General features: G+C 31.1%; 1 protein-coding gene across 1 annotated transcript in view; it reads left to right on the forward strand.

Moving 5' to 3' along the window:
- The first annotated feature begins 4,586 nt into the window (after positions 1 to 4,586).
- The window catches only part of LOC143224995 (protein lifeguard 1-like), a 33,473-nt gene continuing 14,422 nt past the window's right edge, over positions 4,587 to 23,637 (forward strand). Inside the window, exons 1-7 of the mRNA XM_076453600.1 lie at positions 4,587 to 4,786; positions 9,182 to 9,297; positions 15,163 to 15,241; positions 16,441 to 16,494; positions 19,564 to 19,654; positions 20,260 to 20,297; positions 23,489 to 23,534. Coding sequence (XP_076309715.1) covers positions 9,201 to 9,297; positions 15,163 to 15,241; positions 16,441 to 16,494; positions 19,564 to 19,654; positions 20,260 to 20,297; positions 23,489 to 23,534 — 405 coding nt within the window. The 5' untranslated portion in view covers positions 4,587 to 4,786; positions 9,182 to 9,200. The remainder of the gene's footprint in view (positions 4,787 to 9,181; positions 9,298 to 15,162; positions 15,242 to 16,440; positions 16,495 to 19,563; positions 19,655 to 20,259; positions 20,298 to 23,488; positions 23,535 to 23,637) is intronic.

The raw sequence follows: 23,637 nt of genomic DNA on the forward strand, positions 1-23,637 counted from the left end.
ATTATAGGCGCTGACCAGATGTTTCAATTTAGTGGTATATTTATAAGTGTCATGACGAGGAAAGTAGCATCACATTTTAAAGTGTAAATAAATGTTTTTAGTATAGAAACTTTTCTTTTGTTATGTGTAGCAAAGAAGTGAATGTCTTGTCCCTTGAAATACTGTCGAAAGAGACACTCAATAAAATCTGTCCCAGCATCAGTTTGAAGGTAATGTACACAGCAACTCTTGATGTTGTTATTGTCGTGATTAAAAAAATCAAAAGAAACAGTGAGTACAATATATAAAAACAGTTTATTGATACATCCCTTTAGATCAGTGGTTCTCAACCTTGCTGGAGGTACTGAACCCCGGAAGTTTCGTACTTGCATTCACTGAACCCTTTGTAATTGGAAAAATAAAATATGATTTTTCCAAATTCAAAAGATAAGTAGATATTTTATTAGTGCACAAAATAAACCATACATCAGTTGCACACAATATCACTGTGTTCAAAGAACAAAACATGAATTTCACACAAAAACAAAAACATAACTCAATGAATATTTACTGCAAATCAATGTGACTTTTGCTGTTGCCTTTCAGAGACAAGTTCAGAAATGCGCGGCTTCACCTTGGCAAGTGCCACTCTCATATCATTTTCGCAGCAAAGTCTGTTCCTTTTCTTTGATTTTATGTCTACCATCCTCGAAAAAAATTGCTCGCAAAAATACGTTGTAACAAACGGTATGAATATTTCAAGGGCTTTCTTGGCAATAAGAGGGTACGCTACGATTAGGTGACACCAAAACGTTGAGAGCGTTTTTGCTCTGAAAAGTTGCTGTTGAACCTGGCTCTGCTGAAGTTCAATGATTTCATCAAGGTATTCATCATTGACATCTGATGTCGCAACACTGAACGTGAACGGCTGTCTCACTCACGCTGGATATGACTCTGGTGGGAGATATCCGTCGAGAGACTTTGTGAGCTCATCTAAGTGCATGACAATTGCTTACTTCAGTTCCCCGGGTACAGAAATGTCTCCGATTTCAGACACATTTTCGATCTTACTTACACAGTCGTCCAGCAGGGGAAAGTTTGCGAGTTATCATTCTCTGTTCGTCGTTTCCATAATGGTAGCTATTTTGAAAGCCTTCAGGTTTTCTTCCGCTTCTATGACGTTGACTCTACCGCCCTGCATCTGTTGATTGAGAGTATTGAAGATATCGGCTATGTACACTAAAATGAGAATGAACTCAGAATTTTTGGAGCAATCTGCATGACAATGTTGGTGCTCTCGCAAAAACAGGGCTAATTTCACACATATGGTAAAAACACGATTCAGCACCTTTCCCCGGGATAAACACCGAACGTTAGAATGGTACAGAAGTACCTCGAATTCAGAGCCCATTTCATTACACAGCTCTTTGAAGATGCGATGCTTCAGGGAACTATTTCACACAAAGTTCACACATTCCACTACAATTTTTAATACTTCTGCCAGTTTTGAAGGCAAAGTTTTTGTTGCCAATGCATGCCTGTGCAGAACACAGTGCGTTACAATGATATGTGGTACGTCGGCTTTCACCAGCGCACCAAAACCAGAGTTTCATCCCAGCATGACTGGAGCTCCGTCCGAACAAACTGTAGAAAGCATATCCCACGAAAGATCGATGTTTCTGAAGTAGTCATCCACAAGTTTCTTCACATCAGCTGCCTTAGTTGTTGTTGTTGTAAGAGGCTTAGAAAATAAAAAATCTTCTTTTATCTCGTCGTTCTTCATACAGCACACAATTACAACAAGCTGGCTTAGATTGGAAACGTCAGTGATCTCGTGAAGTTAAAGACTGAATTTTGCTGGGCTTGAAATCAGATCTACAACTACTTGAACTAAGACGTCATCGCTCATGTCATCTATTCTGCTGCTGATGGTGTCATTTGAAAGAGGAATTTGGATAACTTATTTTCAGCAACTTTTCCCAGCATGATATTCGCCATCTTTAACACAGCTGGTTTGACGAATGTTTCACCAATGGTGTGTGTTTTGCCCTGCTTTGCGATCAAGTACGCAACGTCTTACGATGCTGTGAGGATCGGTTTGTCGATGGGTGCAAAGCTGAGAACAGGCAAAGTAGCCTTTTCCTCGAAGCTGGCTCTCTTTACCTTGAATTCAGCAAGCGTTGTGTTCTTATATTTCCCATCTCCATGCAGCTTTCGGGAGTGCTCTCTCAGTTTTGCCGTTGCAAGACTATAATTGCTCAACTTGGCATTGCAAATCATGCATTGAGGACGCTGACTCCCATCATGTTCCGTTATACACGTGAATCCATATTGTACGTATTCGTCCGACGACTTTCTGTTTTTGCTCGACATAGTTAGTATGAAAGGATTGAAAGATTAGGAAAAAAATCACAAATGACGCACAATTACTACACTCATAAGTCGACTGCTAAGCGCACGAAGTTCCCTGCAGCAAATATATTAAGGCCAAGTGATGTGACGTGATCAGCCGCAGCCAATGATGGCCAAGTGGAGCATGACGTCACGAATCATACGAGTGGGGTAAACGGAACGACACACACACAGTGTGTGTGTCTTGTTCTCCATCAAACCTCTGAGACTGACTCACCGAACCGCTGGGATTCGATTGAACCCAGGTTAAGAACCACTGCTTTAGATATAACATTAATTTTTTTCACACTACAGTGATAATTATTGTTAATATGAAATAGACATGACAGTGTAGATTTTGAAAGTCGATTAACCTTAGGGTGTTCAAACAATTCCAGATTGCAACAAGGAATTTTCAGCAGACTTGTCACTATCTCATCTATCTCTTTCCCTTTTTTATAAACAATTTAAAGTTTTCACTCAACAGTTTAGCCACAATCCAAAGATTCGGGTAATAGATATTAATAGATTTCCATGGAATGTTATAAATGTGTCACGTCACACAACAACGATCATCATCTGAAAAATATTTACTTGAAAATGATTATTTAAACAAAAACACGTTTACCAGTGACTAAACATTTCAATGCAAGTTCTTTAGTTACGTGTGGGCTATTCTTTAGATAAAACCCTTCCACTTCTACTACAGTTACTATGACGTTAATAAAAGAGTACATATTCAGTTAAACAATACTTTTAACTTACTTTGGTACGTGGGCCCGGCATGGCCAAGCGCGTTAAGGCGTGCGACTCGTAATCTGAGGGTCACGGGTTCGCATCCCTGTCGCGCCAAACATGCTCGCCCTTTCAGCCGTGGGGGCGTTATAATGTTACGGTCAATCCCACTATTCGTTGGTAAAAGAGTAGCGCAAGAGTTGGCGGTGGGTGGTGATGACTAGTTGCCTTCCCTCTAGTCTTACACGGCTAAATTAGGGACGGCTAGTGCAGATAGCCCTCGTGTAGATTTGCGCGAAATTCAAACCAATCAACATATTTTAAGACATTTCCTTCACCACAGTTACAGCAACCAATTAAAAACACTTGCAGGTAAAAATGTCCTATTAAAATTATCATGAAATTAATATAAAACATCACTTGATATCTAGCACAGTATATATTTTGAATGCGGAATTCTTCGAAACATGATATCCCCTGCCAGGATAGCGGTAAGTCTAGGGATTTACAACACTTAAATCAGAGGTTTGATACCTCTCGGTGGACACAGCAGATATCCCAATGTGGCTTTGCTATACGAAAATACATATTGGGTTGAGGAATAATTCGTGAGCGTTTTTTTCAAGTTAAAAAAATATATTCATAAATGAAACGCTTTCGCAAACTATTTCATGTCATTTGGTAGATAATTTTTTGCTCTAATAGATGGTGTGTTTGATTTTCATATGTCTTTAATTTTTGCTTTCATTTTCAGCTCATTAAATGGAATGTCAAGTGGACAAAATCGAGCATTTTCGACACCATCTGCTTTTCGCATTTAATTTCTTGCAATTTCGTTTAAAACAATGCATACTATATACCTAGGTATTACATGAAATAAAGTATCATAATAAATGTTTTGGGTGTAATGTGTTCATGCATTGAAGTATTGTATAGTCTTGCATGTAATGCTTGAATGAAATTATTTAAAAACGCTCACGAATTATTCCTCAACCTAATACATTCGCACTCGCAACATGTTCAACCTTGTGGAATGAGTTTAAATAATAATCATAAATATTGAAACCTTTTGAGATATTTTAGTTGACCGAACTTCACGACAAAAACACAAATAAATAGAAGTTTCATTTTTATTTGTTATTAAGCACAAAGCTGCACAAACGTGTTCTGCCCACCACAGGTATTGAAACTCGATTTCTAGCGCTATATGTTTGCAGATATGTCGTTGTACCAGTGGGAGAGGGGGAGGGTTTTATACGAATATTTAATAAGGATTCTGTTGAGTGGCACTGGCTTGTGTAGTAATTAATCAACATATCGAAACTAAGATACACTCACAATTGTTATTTTTGTTTAAAAATAATCTAAATGGATTATGAACTTAATTTTAAACTCTTTAACATGTTTAATTAGTCTTTGATTTAATAGTGTAAAAAAATTTATTCAACATTCAAGAAAATTCTAGCTCAACGTTGACAGAGCACTAACGACTTATGTTATTTATAGAGGTCAGTCAAGGATTAGAGAAGTAAACGAGCGTTTCGTGACGTAAAGACAACTGTAATATTTAGTACACATTTTCAGAATTTTACAGTTTATTAGCACAGTTTCATTCTTAAGCTAGTAAAACTAAAAAGTTACTTCATCGTACAACCAAAATATAGTAATCTTTTTATTTTAGGTGAGTGATATCCAGTTGTTATTATATCATTGATACCATTTACGACATACAAACTGAAACTGAAACTCGAGTCAAAAGCTCTATCAGTTTATCGCTATTGTAAAAATATAAACCAAATTGTTTCTTTGGAAGAGAGTAATATTACCGTTAAAAGTAACACTAATGTAAAAGAGAGGTGGAAGAATTTGGTAATTTAGAATACCAGAATATATATATATAATTATGAATGATTTTGAAACGTGTACATCTGTTGAACTTGTCAACTGACAATGATATTGATAATTTCTGTCCTGTTTTGAAGGTATTAATAGATAGAAATTTGTTTTAATGATCAGATTAATGTAGCTGTAAGTGGTATTAGTAGTTTCTTATTTGTCTAGCATTAGCAAAACAAACAAAATTGGTCCTAAAATATATTACCATTACAAAAAATCCAAAACTGAAGTGTTGAAGAAATGAAAGAATTTAAAATTAAAGAGGTAGGGATATTTGTGTTGATTAATGTTTAACCAAAAAAGAAATCGCATTTATGGTGAGGATTAGAATAAACTAAACAAAGGAAGAATAAGTTATAGAGAAGAGTGTAGTTTAAGAACAAAATACATGAATATTAAAATAGTTTTTAGGTGAAATGTTACTGTTGTAATGCTAGAAGTATAAAAAAGGAAATGGATGACCTTAAAGCACAAGTTCTTGTACTAAAGGATTTTGATATAATAGGAGTAACTGTAGCTTGTTTAAATGTAGTTAATTTTGGGGACAGAAATTTATTGGAAATGCAGGATTATAAGCTATATTAAAAACCAATAACAAAGATATTTAATATATTTAGATTTCTTTTCATAAATAATAATGAAGGTGAAGGTATTTAGTTGAAATTTGTAATAGACCACCAAACGAAGCTAGTGTAATTAATCAGAAACTTTACGAAAAAATTAAGGCATATAAATATGCTAATAAGATGATGATGAAGATAAAGTTTTAGAAATCTCCATGATTGTCTTTACCAGTTGATCAGGAAACCTACAAGAAAACATACTATTTTAAATTTATTGTTAATTTCTTGTTATTTGATTTTGCTACACAGTTGTGTTTGATTATACATTTTACATTACAAATTCTGTGTTACTACTTTGGAGGTTGTCTTGTTAACATATTTGCACAGGCTTCAGGAAGAATTTTGGCTTCACTTTGTTGAAAGATAGATCATCTAATGCATTAGCTTTTGTAGGACCTTGCATTGAGCTTGGAGGTTTACATATTTGAAATACAGTTGACCAACTTTGGAAAGAGAAGACTTTCTACTGTTATGGTTTTTGAATATTTTTATTGTTAATATTAAGTATAGTTATTTGGGTTATGTAAGTTTCATAGATTGGTTAATAGTCATAGTCAAGTTCAGGTTAGCAGTCAGTCTTTGCTGTATCGTTTCTCTTATACCATTATACCATTCATTAAGTCTAACCAGTCCTTGTTATTTTAGGATTCCCTGTAATTCATTTTACTGGTTTATCCATCATTAGTTTAACTATATTTTTTTCTTCCATACATCATGTCTCGTACATTTATTGTGGTTACTACACATTTTAATTTTATACACTTACATTTATTTCATTTTTCTTATATATCTTTTTTTTTTCCTGTTCAATTGGTTTGTGTGGAACCCTTGAGCTGGAGTATGCACCAACTTCTCCCAATATTGTACCCACTTATTGTTCAAGTTTTTGTTTTAGTGCTTTGTGATATCCATTGTTCTGTATTGTTCAATTAGGTTTCACAAGTGGTTATTTTTGGTTTACCAGTAGTTTTACTTCCAGATTAATAATTAGGTTAAATATCTTGTTTGATCAGGTGTAATAAGTGTCTGTTATTTTCAGTTAACTTGTGGTCCTATTTACAGGTTAATCAGTAATTAGCCTACATCACATACATATGTTTATTTCACTATGCAGTTTTGTAACATTTCCACTGTATTGACTAATTTGGTTTTGTCTTTCTTTGTAGTTCATACTTCTCATAGTTAATTTTGTTCAATTGGAAATGATGGTTTTATTTTAATTATCTGGTAGGATATTTCAACATCCAGTCCAGCAGTATCAGAAATTGTTATTAACAAACTTGAATATTGTCATTACTTGTAAGTCTTAAGTTTTCACAAATGCAAACTGTCAATACACAAACTAAACAAAATTAACTTTCTTGTACAATGTAGTATGATAGAAAATACTGACAATTTTCTGAAATGACTCTCTTTTACCTTAAACTCTGCTGCTATTTATTTTTTTAAGGAAAGGCGTACTTGCCCTCCAGTAGCACGGCAGTATGTCTGTGATCTTTTAACACTAGAAAAGGAATTTTGATACCTGTGGTGAGCAGAGCACAATAGCCCATTATGTAGCTTTGTGCTTAATTACAAACAAACAAAGGCATATTTATAATCTATTTTTGAAAGTGATATAGCAAAATTTTATATCAAATTAAAACTTTCTAGTAATTACCCTCTGATAAAAACAAATTACAACATTAAACATGTATAGCTTTCAACAAGAATCAAGATTGTCCCTTGAAAAACATCAGTATTAAGCAAAGAAAACAAAAGTGACTAGTTAACTCCATGTTTTTACTGTATGAACAGTAGCATAATGTTGAAGGAACAAAGAAATTTGTCCATGAAATTATTAATAAGAAAAATAAGTATGCCAAAGACATTTGTACATAATAATGTAAAACTTAAATATGTTAATCATATAGTTAATGGATTTAACATGTTTATGGAAAACATTTTTAATGTTACTGCTGAGAACAATGTTCAGGTCTTTCTGTATAACATCAGTCCTGGTGATTGAGTCGGAATGTGGAAAATGAGAAATGCCCAGTGATGATTTTGATGTGAAATGTAAATAGATTCATTGGTGGTAAAAAGATGAGGATTTCAATGTAATTGTTAATGAAAAACTTATTTTTAATTGAGACCTTAACTGTGGTGAAAAGAACAAATTGAATTAAAGCCTAAAATTTATTTGTAAGAAAGTTTCATTTACAAAATTTATTATTTATGCTGCAAGGAAAGGTACAGAAAATTGGTAAAATGAAAAAAGTGTAAGAACACAATGTTGAAGCATTTTAGAAGTTTGAACTCTGAAGGACTTTGAAATTTAGGTTTGTTTGAGTGTGTATGTGCAGTATAGAAGTATCTTCCCTGAAGTGCTTAAATACAAGGTGTTCTGAAAGTCACTGTGCAGTTTTGAAAGCAGCAATAACAGCATTCATTCAGGCTATTTCAAGCCAGCAACTGATAGCGGTGTTTAGAAAGAAAATAAGAAGGATCCAAGCCTGTATTGATGCCAATGGGGATCACTTTCAACATTGTTTGTAATTGTCATTCATATTTACCTCCTGTATTCTATATTGAAACATGTCTGTTAATAAATATATAAGAGCACAGTGACTTTCTGAATACCCTGTATTTTGAGTGATTGAATAACGTGCCTGTGAATGATATGTTTGAATGGTGAAATGAAAATATTAGAAAATAGAACTTGAACATAAATATTCATAAACCTAAGTTTTGAAAGCTTAGATCAAGGCTTTTTCTTTAAAAACCAAAACATTTTCTAGAGTTACAAACTTTTGGAAAGGTTTTCCTAATTATGCAACATTTTCTTTTTTCTTTTTAAGGTTAATTTAGAGTTTCACACATCAGGTATATAAAGCACGTATTATGCATAATATTTTGTTTTAATCAACAAAACTGTTATTTGACAAATAAATTAACCTCTTCAAAAAACAAATTTGACTGTTAGACATAGAATAGATTAAAAAATTTCTAAATGCAAGAAATGTTCCTCTACTAATGGTTATGTATACATTTTTGTTTAGAGATGTCATATATCAATCAAAATGTAGTATATATAGTATTACATTGTAATACATTGTAATATTACATTGTAATAGAATTAAGTTACTGTTATTCACAACATGTCAAATGATTCTTTACATAAACAGTTATTTATTTCAAAAATATTCACAGTTGGTAACTTTTAAGTATCTTGAATGATAACTCTATTGCTGCTATTTTTAAGTTTTCTACCCAGTGGCACAGCAGTATGTCTGCAGCATTACAATGCTCAAAACTGGGTTTTGATACCCACTCTGCACAGGGCTCAGATATCCCCATGTGTAACTTTGTGCTCAATTGCAAGCAAACAACAACTTTTAACCTTACAGTAATATTTATTGATAAGGCCTATCCCAAAAATTCAAGATTTCAGTAATAATATAAATGTAGCTTCACACTTGGAGTAAGTAGTGACATTGTTCATTATTGGCTAATAGAGGTAGAAAATCATGCGGTACTGCACCATGACTAATGTCTTTTCACATTTTATGACATAGATTCTGCTTCAAACCTATTATGATGGCTGCAAATGATGGAGAATATGGGATACCAGATCAGAAAGATCCACTCTCTGCTTTTGAGAACGCCTTTTCGGAAAAAGTAATCCGAATGGGTAAGAACAGTGAAATCAAATAAACAATAGTTGTAATAAATGACATTACGTGTTTTGTTTTACTTATTATACCTAACACCAAAAATAATACAATCTGTTCAGCAATATAACATATCTTGTACATGTGTAATTATGTTTAAATTGTGATAATTTTATCCAAGTTGGGTTTAAGAACATTTCTTTTTTTCTAGTAGTTATGGTTTTATATGTTTGCTTGGTATTTATAACATTAAATATGATTTTTGCAGGAAATCCATTTGTGTAATGATGTGCTTATTTTGAATAAGTTATTAATTATTTATATAATTAATGATAATTATTAATATTGTTTTGTTTATCATACATTTCTACTTCACTTCAGTTAAACTAAGGTTTTGATGTGCACAAGATTTTTATTTTTTATTTTCTCTACAGCCTAACTTTATATGGCTAAAAATACTGGAAGCCTTTCCTTTCTGAATTATTGTCATGCTATTATGAATCTCAAGACTTAAAGTTCTGAATGGTTTTAACATAATGAAGAGCTTTAGGGTGGTTCTTATTTTCAGTTTTCATTTACAGCTCTTTCAACCCCCCCTCATTTTGTTCCAGTATGTAATTAAGTATTTCACACCCAATTTTAACCATGTTGAATAATATTTGGAGATTGCACAAAGTAAATGAAATTTTTACTTTGTAGCTTGCATATCTGTATATTCTTAATATTCCAAAATGTTCCAGAATATTTGATACTTCTGAAACATTCTAGATTATTTTGGAATATTCCTAAGTATTTTACACTGTTCAGAATGTTCAAAAACATTCCATATATAAATAATCCATTTTGTCACATTTTACTTTTGGAATATACTGTATCATGTCTTAGAACTTTTCATAGTATTTCTTTTTAAAAGCTATATAAGGATTTTCTCTGGTCCAGATTTTGCAATTTTTAATCAATTCTAGCAACCTTGGGTATACATAGACCTATCCAGTTATAAAAGTGAAGCTGACTTAAAGTAAAAGGAGGTAACTACAGTATCATTGAGTTTGCTACAGGATAACTTAAGCTCAGCCAACCCAGATATGAATATCAAGAGCTACTTGATCTAGCCCCAACCTTTCTTGGTGAAGTATGATTTATAGCATCTGGAACAATGTACATGAAACAGTTGAAACTCGCTGGCTGTGAGGAAATTCATCTTCATTGTTTAAGTCTTTCTTATGGTTCACTACTAATGGTGCCATTTCCACCCCTCACAATGATCTTAACTTTCTACAGTGTCTTATTAAGTATAAGATGGTAAATTCTATTCTTTCAAATTATGTCTATCAACCATTTGCTGAATGACTACAGTAACTCAATGAGGAACTCATTGGTTTGGCATTCTTTGACATAGTTTGATTCACAGAGATCAAAAGCAGTAAACATTAAGTGAGAGAGAAAGAAAGCATGGTTGAACCTCCATCTTGATATCAGGAAGCCGTAAGATGTGTCATTTGAAGATTTCATTACAAAAAGTACTACAATTCTTGAAGTGCCTCAAAGTTCCTTCTTGATTATGTCTCGAGATAGCTCAAAGAAGACTACATGAAGATAGTTCAGTGTTGTCATTATTGAGGAATATAGTACTATCATAATTACGAAAGAAGAACAGAAACAACTCCTGCTTCAATTTGGACAGGGTCACAAAAGATGCTGTCATTATAGTGAAAAGGAAATAATAACAATGCAAAAGCGACTAACTACATCAAAATAATATGACTGTGTAATTATACTAATTTACATGAAACAAAATGATATACTTTAAATAAGTGATTTATAATACATAAATGTTTTTGTCACATGGTACATATGGTACCATAACACTGCAATCTAGATTTTCAACCTCACTAACCAGCCTCTAAATGTGGTCCAAAACAGAAGGAGTTTGGCATTTGATTCTTTTTTGTACATTGGAACAAATTATGGTAGGAAAGCTTTAGAATGTTTTGCCTTGAAATTTTACCTGCAGTTAAGGACCACCCTATAGAACGTTAAGGACCACCCTATAGAAGGACCACCCTATAGAACGTGCACCAACTTACCCGAAATCTTTACACTCCCATATTCCACTGCAGTTAAGGACCACCCTATAGACCCACCAAATCTATAGACCACCTTATAGAAGGTGCACCAACTTACCCGAAACCACCCATATAGCAGTTAAGGACCACCCTATAGAACGTGCACCAACTTACCCGAAATCTTTACACTCCCATATTCCACTTGGTTTACTATACACGTATCAGAAGTTCTGACATAAGCTCTGTGTCAGAAACCTACTTTTGTAATACAGGGTGTTCAGAAAGTCACTGTGCACTTGTATGTTTATTAACAGACATGTTTCAATATAGAATAGAGGAGGTAAATATGAATGACAATTGTAAACAATGTTGAAAGTGACTCCCATTGGCATCAATACAGGCTTGGATCCTTCTTATTTTGTTTCTAAACACTGCTATCAGTTGCTGGCTTGAAATAGACTGAATAGACATATGATTACAAAACTGCACAGTGACTTTCTGAACACCCTGTAGTATATATTAAAGTATGTATATGGGTGTGTTGGGCTAAGAATTTTTCTGCAATAGTTTTCTATGACTTGGTGATAAATTCATCAAGTGTACACTCCACTTGTTTTAAAATAATGTGTGTGTGTGTGTGTATTAGAAACAGTTTGAACATGTATACAGAGTTCTTTGTGAAGCAGAGATCATAATCATATCTTAAAAACTATACAGTCCACTTCTTGTCAAAAGTTCACTTAAGCAAATTATATTGCTTTAGAATTCTGTAGCCAAGCATATCTATTTTTCTTTCCATTTCCATTGCAGTAGCATTCACTTACACTCTTGTTGAGTATCTTCTAATAATTGTCTGCTTTTGCACTTCCACTAGTCTCCTCCTTTTTGTCAAAGTCCATTGAAGCAAGTTCAATTACTTTAGAAAACCTCTTGATGAGACAGCTCACTCTCTTTGTCTCTTTCAGAATTGTTAGTCTCAATCTAATGTATCAACTGTTAAGTTTTTCATTCCCATGACAGTTAACAGTTTAACTCTGCTTTGACTGATTTTCTCTTGTATGACTCTCTCCCTGAGATTCTGATTGCAACTAGTTATTCATCTATCACTTAAGCCTTCTAGATATCTCTGTAGCTTCTATCAGTAGATTTCACACAATGTTCGATAGTCTCAACATCAGTTAATTACAAACATAAAATAATTCAACTAATAATGCTACTTATGCTAAACAATTGTTTATACTTGACACTCTGTTTCCTTTCCTAATTCAGATTTTCTTGTTAAAAGTTGTGGTGTTAAAAGCATGTGCTAATCATGTCAATCCTGAGGGAAGTACTTTCATTTAATGTTTATATCAATAATAGAAATCTTTTTGCATCTTTTAGAAGCATTATTTTCACAGTTTTACCCTGCCATGCAGGCAGGTAATTTGTTTGGCTGCACTTGGCCTTATTTAACCAGTATATTCAGACCAGTAATGCTAAATCTTTTGTGATTATCACTGGCATGTATTAAGGTCTAACAGATATCAATTTTCTGGCAGCCAGTGAATTTAGTTCATTAATTTTACTCTGGTTTGGAATACTTAATCACATCTTTCAGTTTTCCTTTGGCATAGCAGTAAGTCTATGGCTTATAGTGCTATAGCCAATTGTGTAGCTTTGTGTTTGACTACAAACATACTTTTCACTGGTAGTGGTCTGGTATGTTACCTTTCTACCTGTGAGTATGATTTTTTTTTTATGGTGAACCAAAAGTCTTTATGACCATAGTTTCCTCCTAATTTTTTGTTGTGGGCATTCTGAATTTCAGTATGAGTGTTCTGCAAGATGTGTGAAGAAAAATGTTTAAAATGATAATAAAGGATAAATTGACAAATTGAAATGAAAACGTTTTCTAGCAACATTTCAAGCTGACATCCTTCATGGAGCAGTAAAGATGAAGGGTGTCTCCTTGGAACATTGCACAAAATAAACAAGACAAAGTTTTCATTTAGATGTGTCAATTTATTCTTTATTATCATTTATTCTGGGTTTTATAATTTCAGGGGTAAATCTACCTTATTTAAATTACACATTGTTAGAATTAAAAATACCCACAATTGGAAGACTTGTTATTCTCCCACCATTACTACAACAAAAAATTTGGATTGTGGTGAGAAAGAAGAATTTATGTATGTCCTTTTGAAGCATTGCAACAAGTTGCAAGGAAGACTGGGCAAGTCAAAATATTCTTTGCATCATACAAGGACATTCATGTTAAAAGCATGAATGCAAACTCGGTGTTTATATATATATTGACCTGTTTTTAATTAACTTTAATTCCAACTTTCTAAAATTTAAGCACACAAACTATATTAGAACTTGTAGCTTTTATAATTTGATCAATAAATCAGCCACTTAATTTTGAATAAAGGTTGCAATGGAATATATCTGTATAGTTTGTTGTATTATCTTCTTTATATGTATTAATGTCTAACATTCAAGGTAATTCTCAAATTACTTTGATAGTAATTGATGGGACTAATTGCAATACTGATAGTATTTTTATTTACTTTTTTCTTGTGTGACTTGTATTACTAGTGGTTCTGTTTTAACTAACAAATTCATCAACTCCAAGCAAATTGGTATATATATATTTTAAAGTAATGCATTTGAAAAGGCAGTTATGGGTCAGCTGATATAAAATATGAAACTTAAGGGCTCAACCCATTTTGTCCATCAAGGCTGTCCATGCATATTTATCCTTGAGAAATGTTTTTTTTTTTTAGGAGCATATCAATTATTCTTTAAAACTTTTGTGAAGTGCTGATTCCACTATTGCCAATGGTAACTCTTTCAATAAATCAATCACTCTGTTAGCAAAATAAAACAATCTTAACTGAACTTTAGCTTGTGTGCATCCAGATCTTAAATTTGTATCGCACTGTCTTAAAATGTAGCAAGAAATCAGATCAGAGGTCTCTATAGTAATTTTCACCTATCAAAGTTAAGTAAAGTCAACTCCTACCCTTCTTTTTTGAGAGAAAATAAAATATATTATTCTATGCCTATAAAATGATCATTCCATCCAGAATTATCCTAGCAACTCCTCATAACCTTTACCAATTAGTAAGAAATCCTTCTTTAGATAAGGAGACAAAACCTACACAGTATTCTGAACTATAACATTTGATTTGTATAGAGATAAGTACATCTTTTGACTTTAATCATTGTCTATAAATACATTGTAAAGGAATGTTAACTCTGGTACTAGCAACAAAATACTTCTATGGCTTGAGTAATTTATCCACATAAAGCCAATATTGTTTCTGTTGAACCACACTAGTGAATGGATTCCCATCATCATAAAACATGTGATCCAAATTAAACTTTTACATTTGTAATAAATCAAGATCAATTGCCAGATATTTTTCCAGTTGCATCAAACACTTACCAATTGATCCAATCCATTTTGTAATACTTCAACACTGTCAACAGAGCTAAAAATATACACCCAGAATTTAATGTAATCTACATACTTTAGTAATTCATTAACTATACCTCTTGTCACTATGAATAATTTAAAAAAGTAAGGGCCCAAGTACTGACTCCTTAGGCACTACACTAAAAAACAAAGGTCCAGTTTAATTGGACTAAATAGTAAAACTTTTTGCTTTCTCCTAACCATCTTACAGTCCAATGTAGTAGTATTCCTCATTCATCACCAGTGTGATTTTTAGCCCTTTTTTATAGTGTGTTGTAATCAAAAGTGTATCCTGTTTCTATCATCCAGCTAACACATATGAAGCGCTAACTTTTCCCTGTCATTTGTTTATGCAGGCTTCATTCGTAAAGTCTATGGGATTTTGATGGTACAACTTGCCATCACAGCAGGATTTATCTGTTTATTCCTCTATGTGTAAGTAAATGCTCAATTATCTGCTATTGTTTTAACTTACTTAACAGGCCACCCTTCACTTGTTTCAGTTTATACATGTTTGTGATCATTTACCAGTTTTGTAATGTAATGTTTGCTGGTTATGGTTACTGTGGAATTGGAATAATAATTTTAACATATTCTGTATAGAATAAGAATACGTCAAATGAAATGTTTTGAAAATTACCTTAAGGTTAAAACTTTTCTACAAATAAGTATAATATTTCCTTTTGAACTAAGGTTTTCTTACGACCAAACCCATTTGTGTTATTTGCTCTTTACAATGGACACTATGTCTTTCTCTAAGGCACTACCATTTGAGTTTTATCTTTTGTACTAACATGAAGAAAGTTGAATATTCAAACTTGTCTTACTGTATACATTTAAAAAAATAAATTTGGAGTTATCTGACAAGGACAGGTTAAGGGAAATGAACAATATTTTACGGTTAGTCTCACTTAGTTAAAAGAAGATAATTAATATTTATCGAAGCAACTAGTGGTTTTTATAGCTTTTTACCAAAGTGGTTACAGGGTGTTGGTTAATTCTTTATATATTTGCTTTTTTTTTGTTGTTGTTATTGACCATTGTACATGTAACTAGTTAACCAGCAATTAATTTTCTGTATTCAGTGTTGCAATCATTACAGAAAGAAATTAATTTTTTACTACATATAGATTTTTTGATGTTTGGAAAATACATAATTTTTCTAAAGCATGTATTACTCAGTTTTTTTCTAACTTGCAATAATTGATAAGGAACAAAAACCTATTCAAATATTTCAGTAAAAAACTGTAGAATTATCATATTTTACATATTCTAGTGTTAACTTTCAGATGTTTCAAATAATGTGAAATGCAAACTATATCTGTATTATTTAGATAATACATTTCTCTATTTACTTAAATTGATATAAACTTCCTGAATGCACAAGGTGGCTTTGTATGTAGAATACATAATTACAGTTTCAAAGACAAATGCACAGTGATCCTGGTGTTGGTTATGAGTTTTGTGGTTAAAAGATACTTAAAATGATTTTGATAATATTTTTTTTTCATTATTGTATTTTTAGGCTACAAAAATATAGTCAAAATAATGTTTTTCATTGTTTTGTTGTATATTTGTCTAATTTAGAAAGTTTGTGATGTCAAATTCTAATAGTATTTATACATATTTTCCAGGCCCAAAGTACAGAAATTCACTGCTTCTCACATAGAACTCTTTTGGATTGCATTGTAAGTTATTTTATTACAATGAAAGTTTAATCATTTGAATTTTTATGTTCTTATGAATGAGCCATCTTTCTATGGATAGATCAAAGTGCACGTTACAGTGGTTTACAGAGTTGCATTTTAAGTTTAATTAAATAATTTTTTATCAAAGTGTAGTTAATAAATTATATTTTAATGTTTTATATTTATTTCAAAATGAAATATTTAAATAAAGATCTGTCTCCCCTAGTATTGAATTGTCATTTGTTCTCGATCCCTGTATTTTTAACTTATTACTTTTTTCTGAAGTACAGAATTTAACATAAATTACTCACTATAGCATAGATATTGCTAAGGCAAAATCTGACTTTTATAGCCTTCAGTATTATTTGTTTATGGAGTCATAAACTAGAAAATCAGACCCATTTGTCACACCTTTTTTTTTTCACAAATTGCTAATAATTCCCTGTGGTGGTTTATATTGTATCATTTATAACCAATAGAATGTTTCATTCTATCAAATGACAAACACTGCCATGTTGTGTTCAGTAGATTATAGTTAGTTTCATTTTCATTTTGTAATTTTATCTCATGACGTTCAAACTAAGCAGCAAATGGAATTAATTTAAACCCTTGTCTCAGTTGGAAGAATATTTAAAATATAATAGTTAAAGAACATTGTTTGACTTGTGTGTATTATTATTCAGTGTTCTTATGTGTATTATTTAAGTGAATAAAAAGTATTTAGTGAACTAATACCAATAATTTTTGTATAGTCACATATAGTCTTTATTTATTGTTAAAGTAACTAAACCATAAAATTAGAATTTATTAGGTTAGATAAGTTTGTGTATTTGCAAATAGATCCTAAGTAAAAATACTTCATTAAAAATTAATTTTTTTGTGTACAAAAGACTTGTGTTCACTGAAAACTTAAACAAATTTGTGAAAGATATATAAAACATTAAAAGTTGTATGGAAACTGTTAATGGTAGTTTTGTGGTTAGTCTGTCATATCAGTCATTCCTATGTGGAAAGAATTAGCTCTCTGAATATGGGTTCAGTCACTTTAATCACAATGAAATTATAATTCTGAAAGTAGTACATGTATCTCCAAAACACCTTCCAAGCTTTTAATAAACAATACAAGTCTGTTGTACACAGAAAATCAGATTTTTTAATAAAGTATTTTTACTCATATTTGTCTGTGAATTTATAATTCATTTTTGGATCAGCAAATGGTGAATAAAAATACTTTTCTTCTTGTAATTTTCATATTTCATTTGCATAACCTTTGGGACCTTCTCAACAAATATTAAAAGTTTTTTGTTTGTTTTTTTTCATCAGCAATGTATTGTAAAATAAATTGAAAAATACAAAGTCAACTTAAATTAACCTTTCTTTGCAAAATGACTACACATTGTAACAGAGAATTCTTAATCAAAGCTAATACTTTTCAAAACTGCTGTTCATTTCTTTTATTGCTTTACAACTGTACTTTAGGCTCTCAGTATATAGTGAAAGCTATTATCACAGTTAAAGCTTTATGTAAACAGTTGAATTACACACTTATTACACTGTATGTGCTGTTATGTGTATTGTTTACTTAACTTTTATTAGCCATTCTATAAGCTTCTAATTTTTTGCCTTTTATAAAAATAAAATTAACATTAAAAAAAATCAGTACTTACATCTATGCTCTTGATTTTGAAAGATTGATTGTTATAGGGTGATGTGGCACGTGGGTTTAGCTTTCTTGCATATATTTCAATGAATCAAGAAAATTGGAGCTACAAGTTTACTTTGTTTTAGAAATGTCTGTACTGTAAGTGTGCATCTTGTGTAAAAGGAAAATCTAAAATGGACAATGAGGCAAAGAAGTGTCACATGATACAGAGAAGTAAAGGTGAAGAACATATCTGAATATATTGTTTTGAAATTAAGAAATTAAATTGTTTCATATTAAACTTTAAATTATAAATTACATTTTGATGTTAAGTGTACTAGCATATATTTATAATAAATTCGTTTTATTTAATTATAAATATAACTATGTAAAAGGTTAACATGTATACTTTGACCTTATCTGATGCTTGAGAGTTAATGTTCATGGATGATAAACTTAATTGGTCATGTCTAGTCAGTATCAAGTAAAACTAAAACATGATGACAGATATGCTGCTGTACCTCATTAAACAATTCAATACCTTACATTGGTAAAATCAGTACATAAGTTTAAGCCCACTGTTACTGAATTTGAATTTCAGTTTCAGTGGTTCTGATAATATTCAAATAAAGCATTACCAATCCTGTAATTGACAATTTAACAATTCACTTTTTTTTTTTAAATGTTATTCTCCTTACCTGTACAGAACAAAAGATGAGAAATAAGCATGCACGCACACACACTAGAATGTGGAAAATAAATTTAAAATGTGAAAAAGAAAATTTACTGAACACCGTGTCATGTAAAGCTGCCCTGGTGGTAAGTCTACAGATTTACAAATCAGACAATTGATTCCCCTCAGTGGACACTGCAAATAACCCAATGTGGCTACAAGAAAAACACACACACATCAAATAAAGTTTATATCTTGCCTCTATCAAATGTTATTGTGTAATATTTTATACAGTGTTATACTTCTGCAAGTTATACAAACTTGTGTACAATGAAATAAACAATACTAGAAACAATTTCTTTCAGACTTCATTTGGAAAAACTTATGAAATGGTAAAAGCTTTAGTCAGAATAAGTCATTATTACGTGGATACTATTTATAGTTTGACTGCTAGAAACTGGGTTTCAGTACTGTGGTGGAAAGAGCACAGATAGCCCTTTGTTAACTTTGTGCGTAACTGCAAAGAAACAAATTTATAGTTGCATAATGTGTGTTTGAATATTTCTTGTAGTTTTGAACTTTACATTTGTTTGTGATTTATTTTAAATTTTATTTAGAAATATTGTTAAACTTTTGTTTTGAAATAGATGTTTCTTTTATGTATATACATGCATATATAATTTGAGAATAAAACTAATTTATATGTACATAAAGAAAGAAATAATTTGATTTAAAAACTTCTTTTTTCTTATAGCGTTTTGATGCTTATAGTCATGATTGTTCTGGCCTGTTGTGATAAAGTCCGAAGGAACTACCCAACTAACATTGTTTTACTTATAATTTTTGTAAGTAAAAGTGTACTTCTGTTATGAAATTCTGTGTTTGACATTCTCTTTCAGTGAGATAATCAAGTTTTTTTAGTGTTATGAGCAATTTAAAAATTAGCTAACTGAATAAAAAAACTTGTTTTAATGTTTTTGAGGTTCAGATCATCTTTGTTATTGATTTCTTTGGTTGCATGTGGCAACACACTTATAAACAATAAGAAAAAAATTAAAAACTTAAACCATCTTTTGAGGTAACTGTGGTTCTTCTCTTTCTGATAGTGTACATTGCATCACTAAAACTTACTAACAGCATGTTGTGCCTAATTTAAAATTTTTTTTCAAGCAAATACTTGACCAGATAAATCATTCTTCTTTCACCCTGAGCACCATTACTGTTTGAAAACTTTTTTGAAAGATGTTTACTTTGTGTAGCATGATAAAAGTACAAATTAACATTTCCAGTAAAGAGAAAACATAATGGTCAAGTGAAACTTCATTATTCTCCACTGTAACAGATAGCCATATTTGAGTCATTAGTGTAAGATTAACATGTAGAGTAGATCTTTTAGTATGATTTTTGGTTAGTACTTGATAAGTTCAGTTGCAAATTTATCTATTTTCAGACTGTCCTAGAGTCCTTCATGTTGGGATGTGCTGCAGGGTAAGGTACAAAGTTTAGCTGTGGTACTTTTACTTATGAGAGACATTGCTAGTTGATTAAAAGATTTGGGGCAAGTTTCAGAACTTGTGGGAATTTTTTATATTTCAGTACGATATTGATCAGGTTTTATATGCTGATTTTTGAAGAGCACTAAATGGATTCAGGGTGGTGTCAAACAGAACACCTCTGTTAGGTATTTATGATTTTTGTCCTTTTAACCAAAGCAACATTTTTCCTTTGTTTTGAATGGCTATAGTCAGATGTTTGTATAAAATTCTAAGTTATGTTTGCACATAGTCTACTGTAACTTTGATATTGGTACATTATGAAAGTGTATGTGTGTGTGTGTGTGTGTGTGTGTGTGTTTAAAAAAATCGTCTTTTCTTTAACCAAACGTTTTTATTTAACTAATTTCACAACATCATAGACTACTCTTCAGTATCAAAACTATGAAAAGCATAAGACAACAAAACATTTTTTGAAAAGTAATAATAAACTTTAAGCTTCAAATTTGTATAAAATTGTTTTCCTTAAATCTTTTAAGATATTTAAGAAAATGTGAAGTTACAAAATAATTTAATGTATTACTAATGTTGCAAATCAAAACCTAATTACTCTCACATCCACATTAAAATACTTATAATGTTAAAGTTACTGTAATATATTACTCAAATTACAAAAACTTAAGATAATAACAAGTTTCTTTTGAAATACACACAATATACTGAAGGTATATTTAAAATACATGACAAAACCTCTGGACAGATATTTATTAAACATCATACTTCTTAACAGTTTTCAATTACCATTTAACTAGACATTCAAATGGTAAATAAGTATTTTTTTATTTTTTTCGTTTTTGTTACAACTCCAAAAAGAAAGTTTTGAAAAAAAAAAAATCACTGTTAAAAATAAGGAGAGTTTTTTGTTTTGTTTTTCTATTATGTGGTAACTTTTTACATCAGAAATAAAATGGTTTAGTAATTTTACTTTTGCCTTCTACAATAGGGCAACTTGACATCTAAAAAGGTTTAGTAAACAAAGGTATTTTTAAAATTTCTTTAAGTATTATTTCCATATTTTCTTTTATTAAACTTTGGCAACAAAAGATTCTCCCAATTTATTTTAACATAAAGTAAAATTTTCATTTTCAGTAAATAAACGTACAAAACTTGTCATAATATTCTATCAATTTCATTTTTATGCTCTTTATGTAAAAGTTAAATCATTATTTGACATTGTCTGAAATAAATGGATGAAAAAACTACTAATAAAGAACACCCTTGAAAACAAATACAGACAAAGATCAAATATCCTCGGATAGAGCATATTATAAACTGTTTGTCAGTGTAAAGTGAATAAATCAGTATGAAAAGTGATTTATGGTTTTGTAATAAAGGGATTGGAGGTGCCTTCCACAGAAAACAGAATTTATAGGGTAGTTTAAAAGACTTGAACAAACCACATATCTGGTAAATTCTCTCTTCAGACTTCCTTTTCATTCCTGAAAATGTTTTCAGGTTGAATTATATTTTGTTTGAGAGTTATAGCAATTTTTTATGGCAATTCATCAGTTAAGCCTTATTAGGTTTAAAGAGAATGATAGTAATTACAAAATATTTTAGTTACTCAAATGTGACAAATAAATCCTTATCAGTTTATGCATTGTTATTTTTATGATTTACATCCAGAAGTGTTAGTTACCTTAATATATTATTGAAAATCAAACAAGTTGAAATTGTTATTTTTATGATCAACATATATATATATTAAATCCAGAAAAGTGATTGAACATTTAAGATTAAAGGAAATATTTAGTGTTATTTCCAAAAAGTCTCATCAAAATTTTGGAAATTTCATGGCATAAGAAATAGAGTAAAAATTGAATTTTAATTAGTTTGTCATAAGTTTAATGCAATTAGATTAAAAGTTCTTATTTTGAGGAAAATAAAAGGAATAACAGTAGCCCACCCACCTTAAACCCAAGAATGGTTTATTGATTTAAAGTGGTAGAATAAATAAGTTTTTCATCTTGCAGATATCTTGTATTTTCTTCCTTAAGACTTAACAGACCTTACCCATACTATTTATCATTGAATTTAAATAAATCCAATGGGTGTCACAAAAACACCACTAACGTATCTCAAACCTAGTCACACCAGCTCTCTTACATGAGGCACTTGGTTATGCATCCCCCGTTTAGTTCATTTGGAAAGGACTTGTGTTGGCTTTCATCACATAGTTCATCTTCAAGTGTTCAATAATTCTGTACATATTTAAATGTTAAAATCTTTTTGTGCATGTTCTGCAGTTACAGAGATTACAGTTTATATATGAATATTTTGTTTCTACTCTTGCAAAATCTTTACTCATTAATTTACTATTTGTTGCAATACAGATATTTTATTGTGCATCCTGATTGGATCATAGTGTGATCTATGCAATTTTTGGATTTTTAATAGCATAACTAATCTTTGTTTCCTCTTTTTTTTATTCCATAAGTAGGAGTCTCAATACTCAAGAAACTATAACCTATCCTTCTATAATTTAGCTTGAGTTTGTTTAATAACTGTTAGCAGTGTATTGAGTTTTGAACTTTTATTCAAGTGGTGACATCTTATGCTATTGTATGTAAGGTCGACCAAGTATATCAGTTTTTGTTTTGCTATTCTGATATCCTGGCATTTTCATTTCCATCTATCTGTCAAAGGTTATCGATTTTTATTTGTCCTCACCCACAACAAAGGGCTCTACTTACTTTTGATTAAAGAAATATATTGGTGCTTCAAGTTTAAGTATAGATTTTGTCTAACTATTGATAATTTATACTTGAAAGATATTTCAATGCAAAAAGTAATGAACTTTGACACCAAATAAAATAGGTATTTAAATCCTTCTACAATTCTATATTGTGAATTAAACACAAAAAAAAAAAAAACTGTTCCAGAAACAATGTAGAAGTAATTGAATGTAATGCTTTTAAATAATAAAACCTTGAAAAATCCTTCCATAAGAAGTTTTAACAAAAAGTAAAAACGTTAATCAGAATTATATGGATCAGTATTATACAAACTGTACGTCAAACTTGCTTGGAGTGAATTTTGTAAACTAGGTCATTATTAATTCTTATAAATGATAAAAGTTTTGCAAATTGTATTAATTGGTTGATGTATTTATTCTGTATTTTCTAGAGGTTATGAGGCTGATGAGGTTATGATAGCTGTTGGTATTTGTGCAGTAAGTTCAAGTTTTTGTTGCTTCTCTTATAAGATTGTAATTTATATATTGACTAGTTAAATGGGTCCTAAATTGTATATGTTTATTATTGGCCTTACCAGGC

This window comes from Tachypleus tridentatus, chromosome 9 (genome assembly GCF_004210375.1).
Source record: "Tachypleus tridentatus isolate NWPU-2018 chromosome 9, ASM421037v1, whole genome shotgun sequence".
NCBI classification, from domain to species: domain Eukaryota; kingdom Metazoa; phylum Arthropoda; class Merostomata; order Xiphosura; family Limulidae; genus Tachypleus; species Tachypleus tridentatus.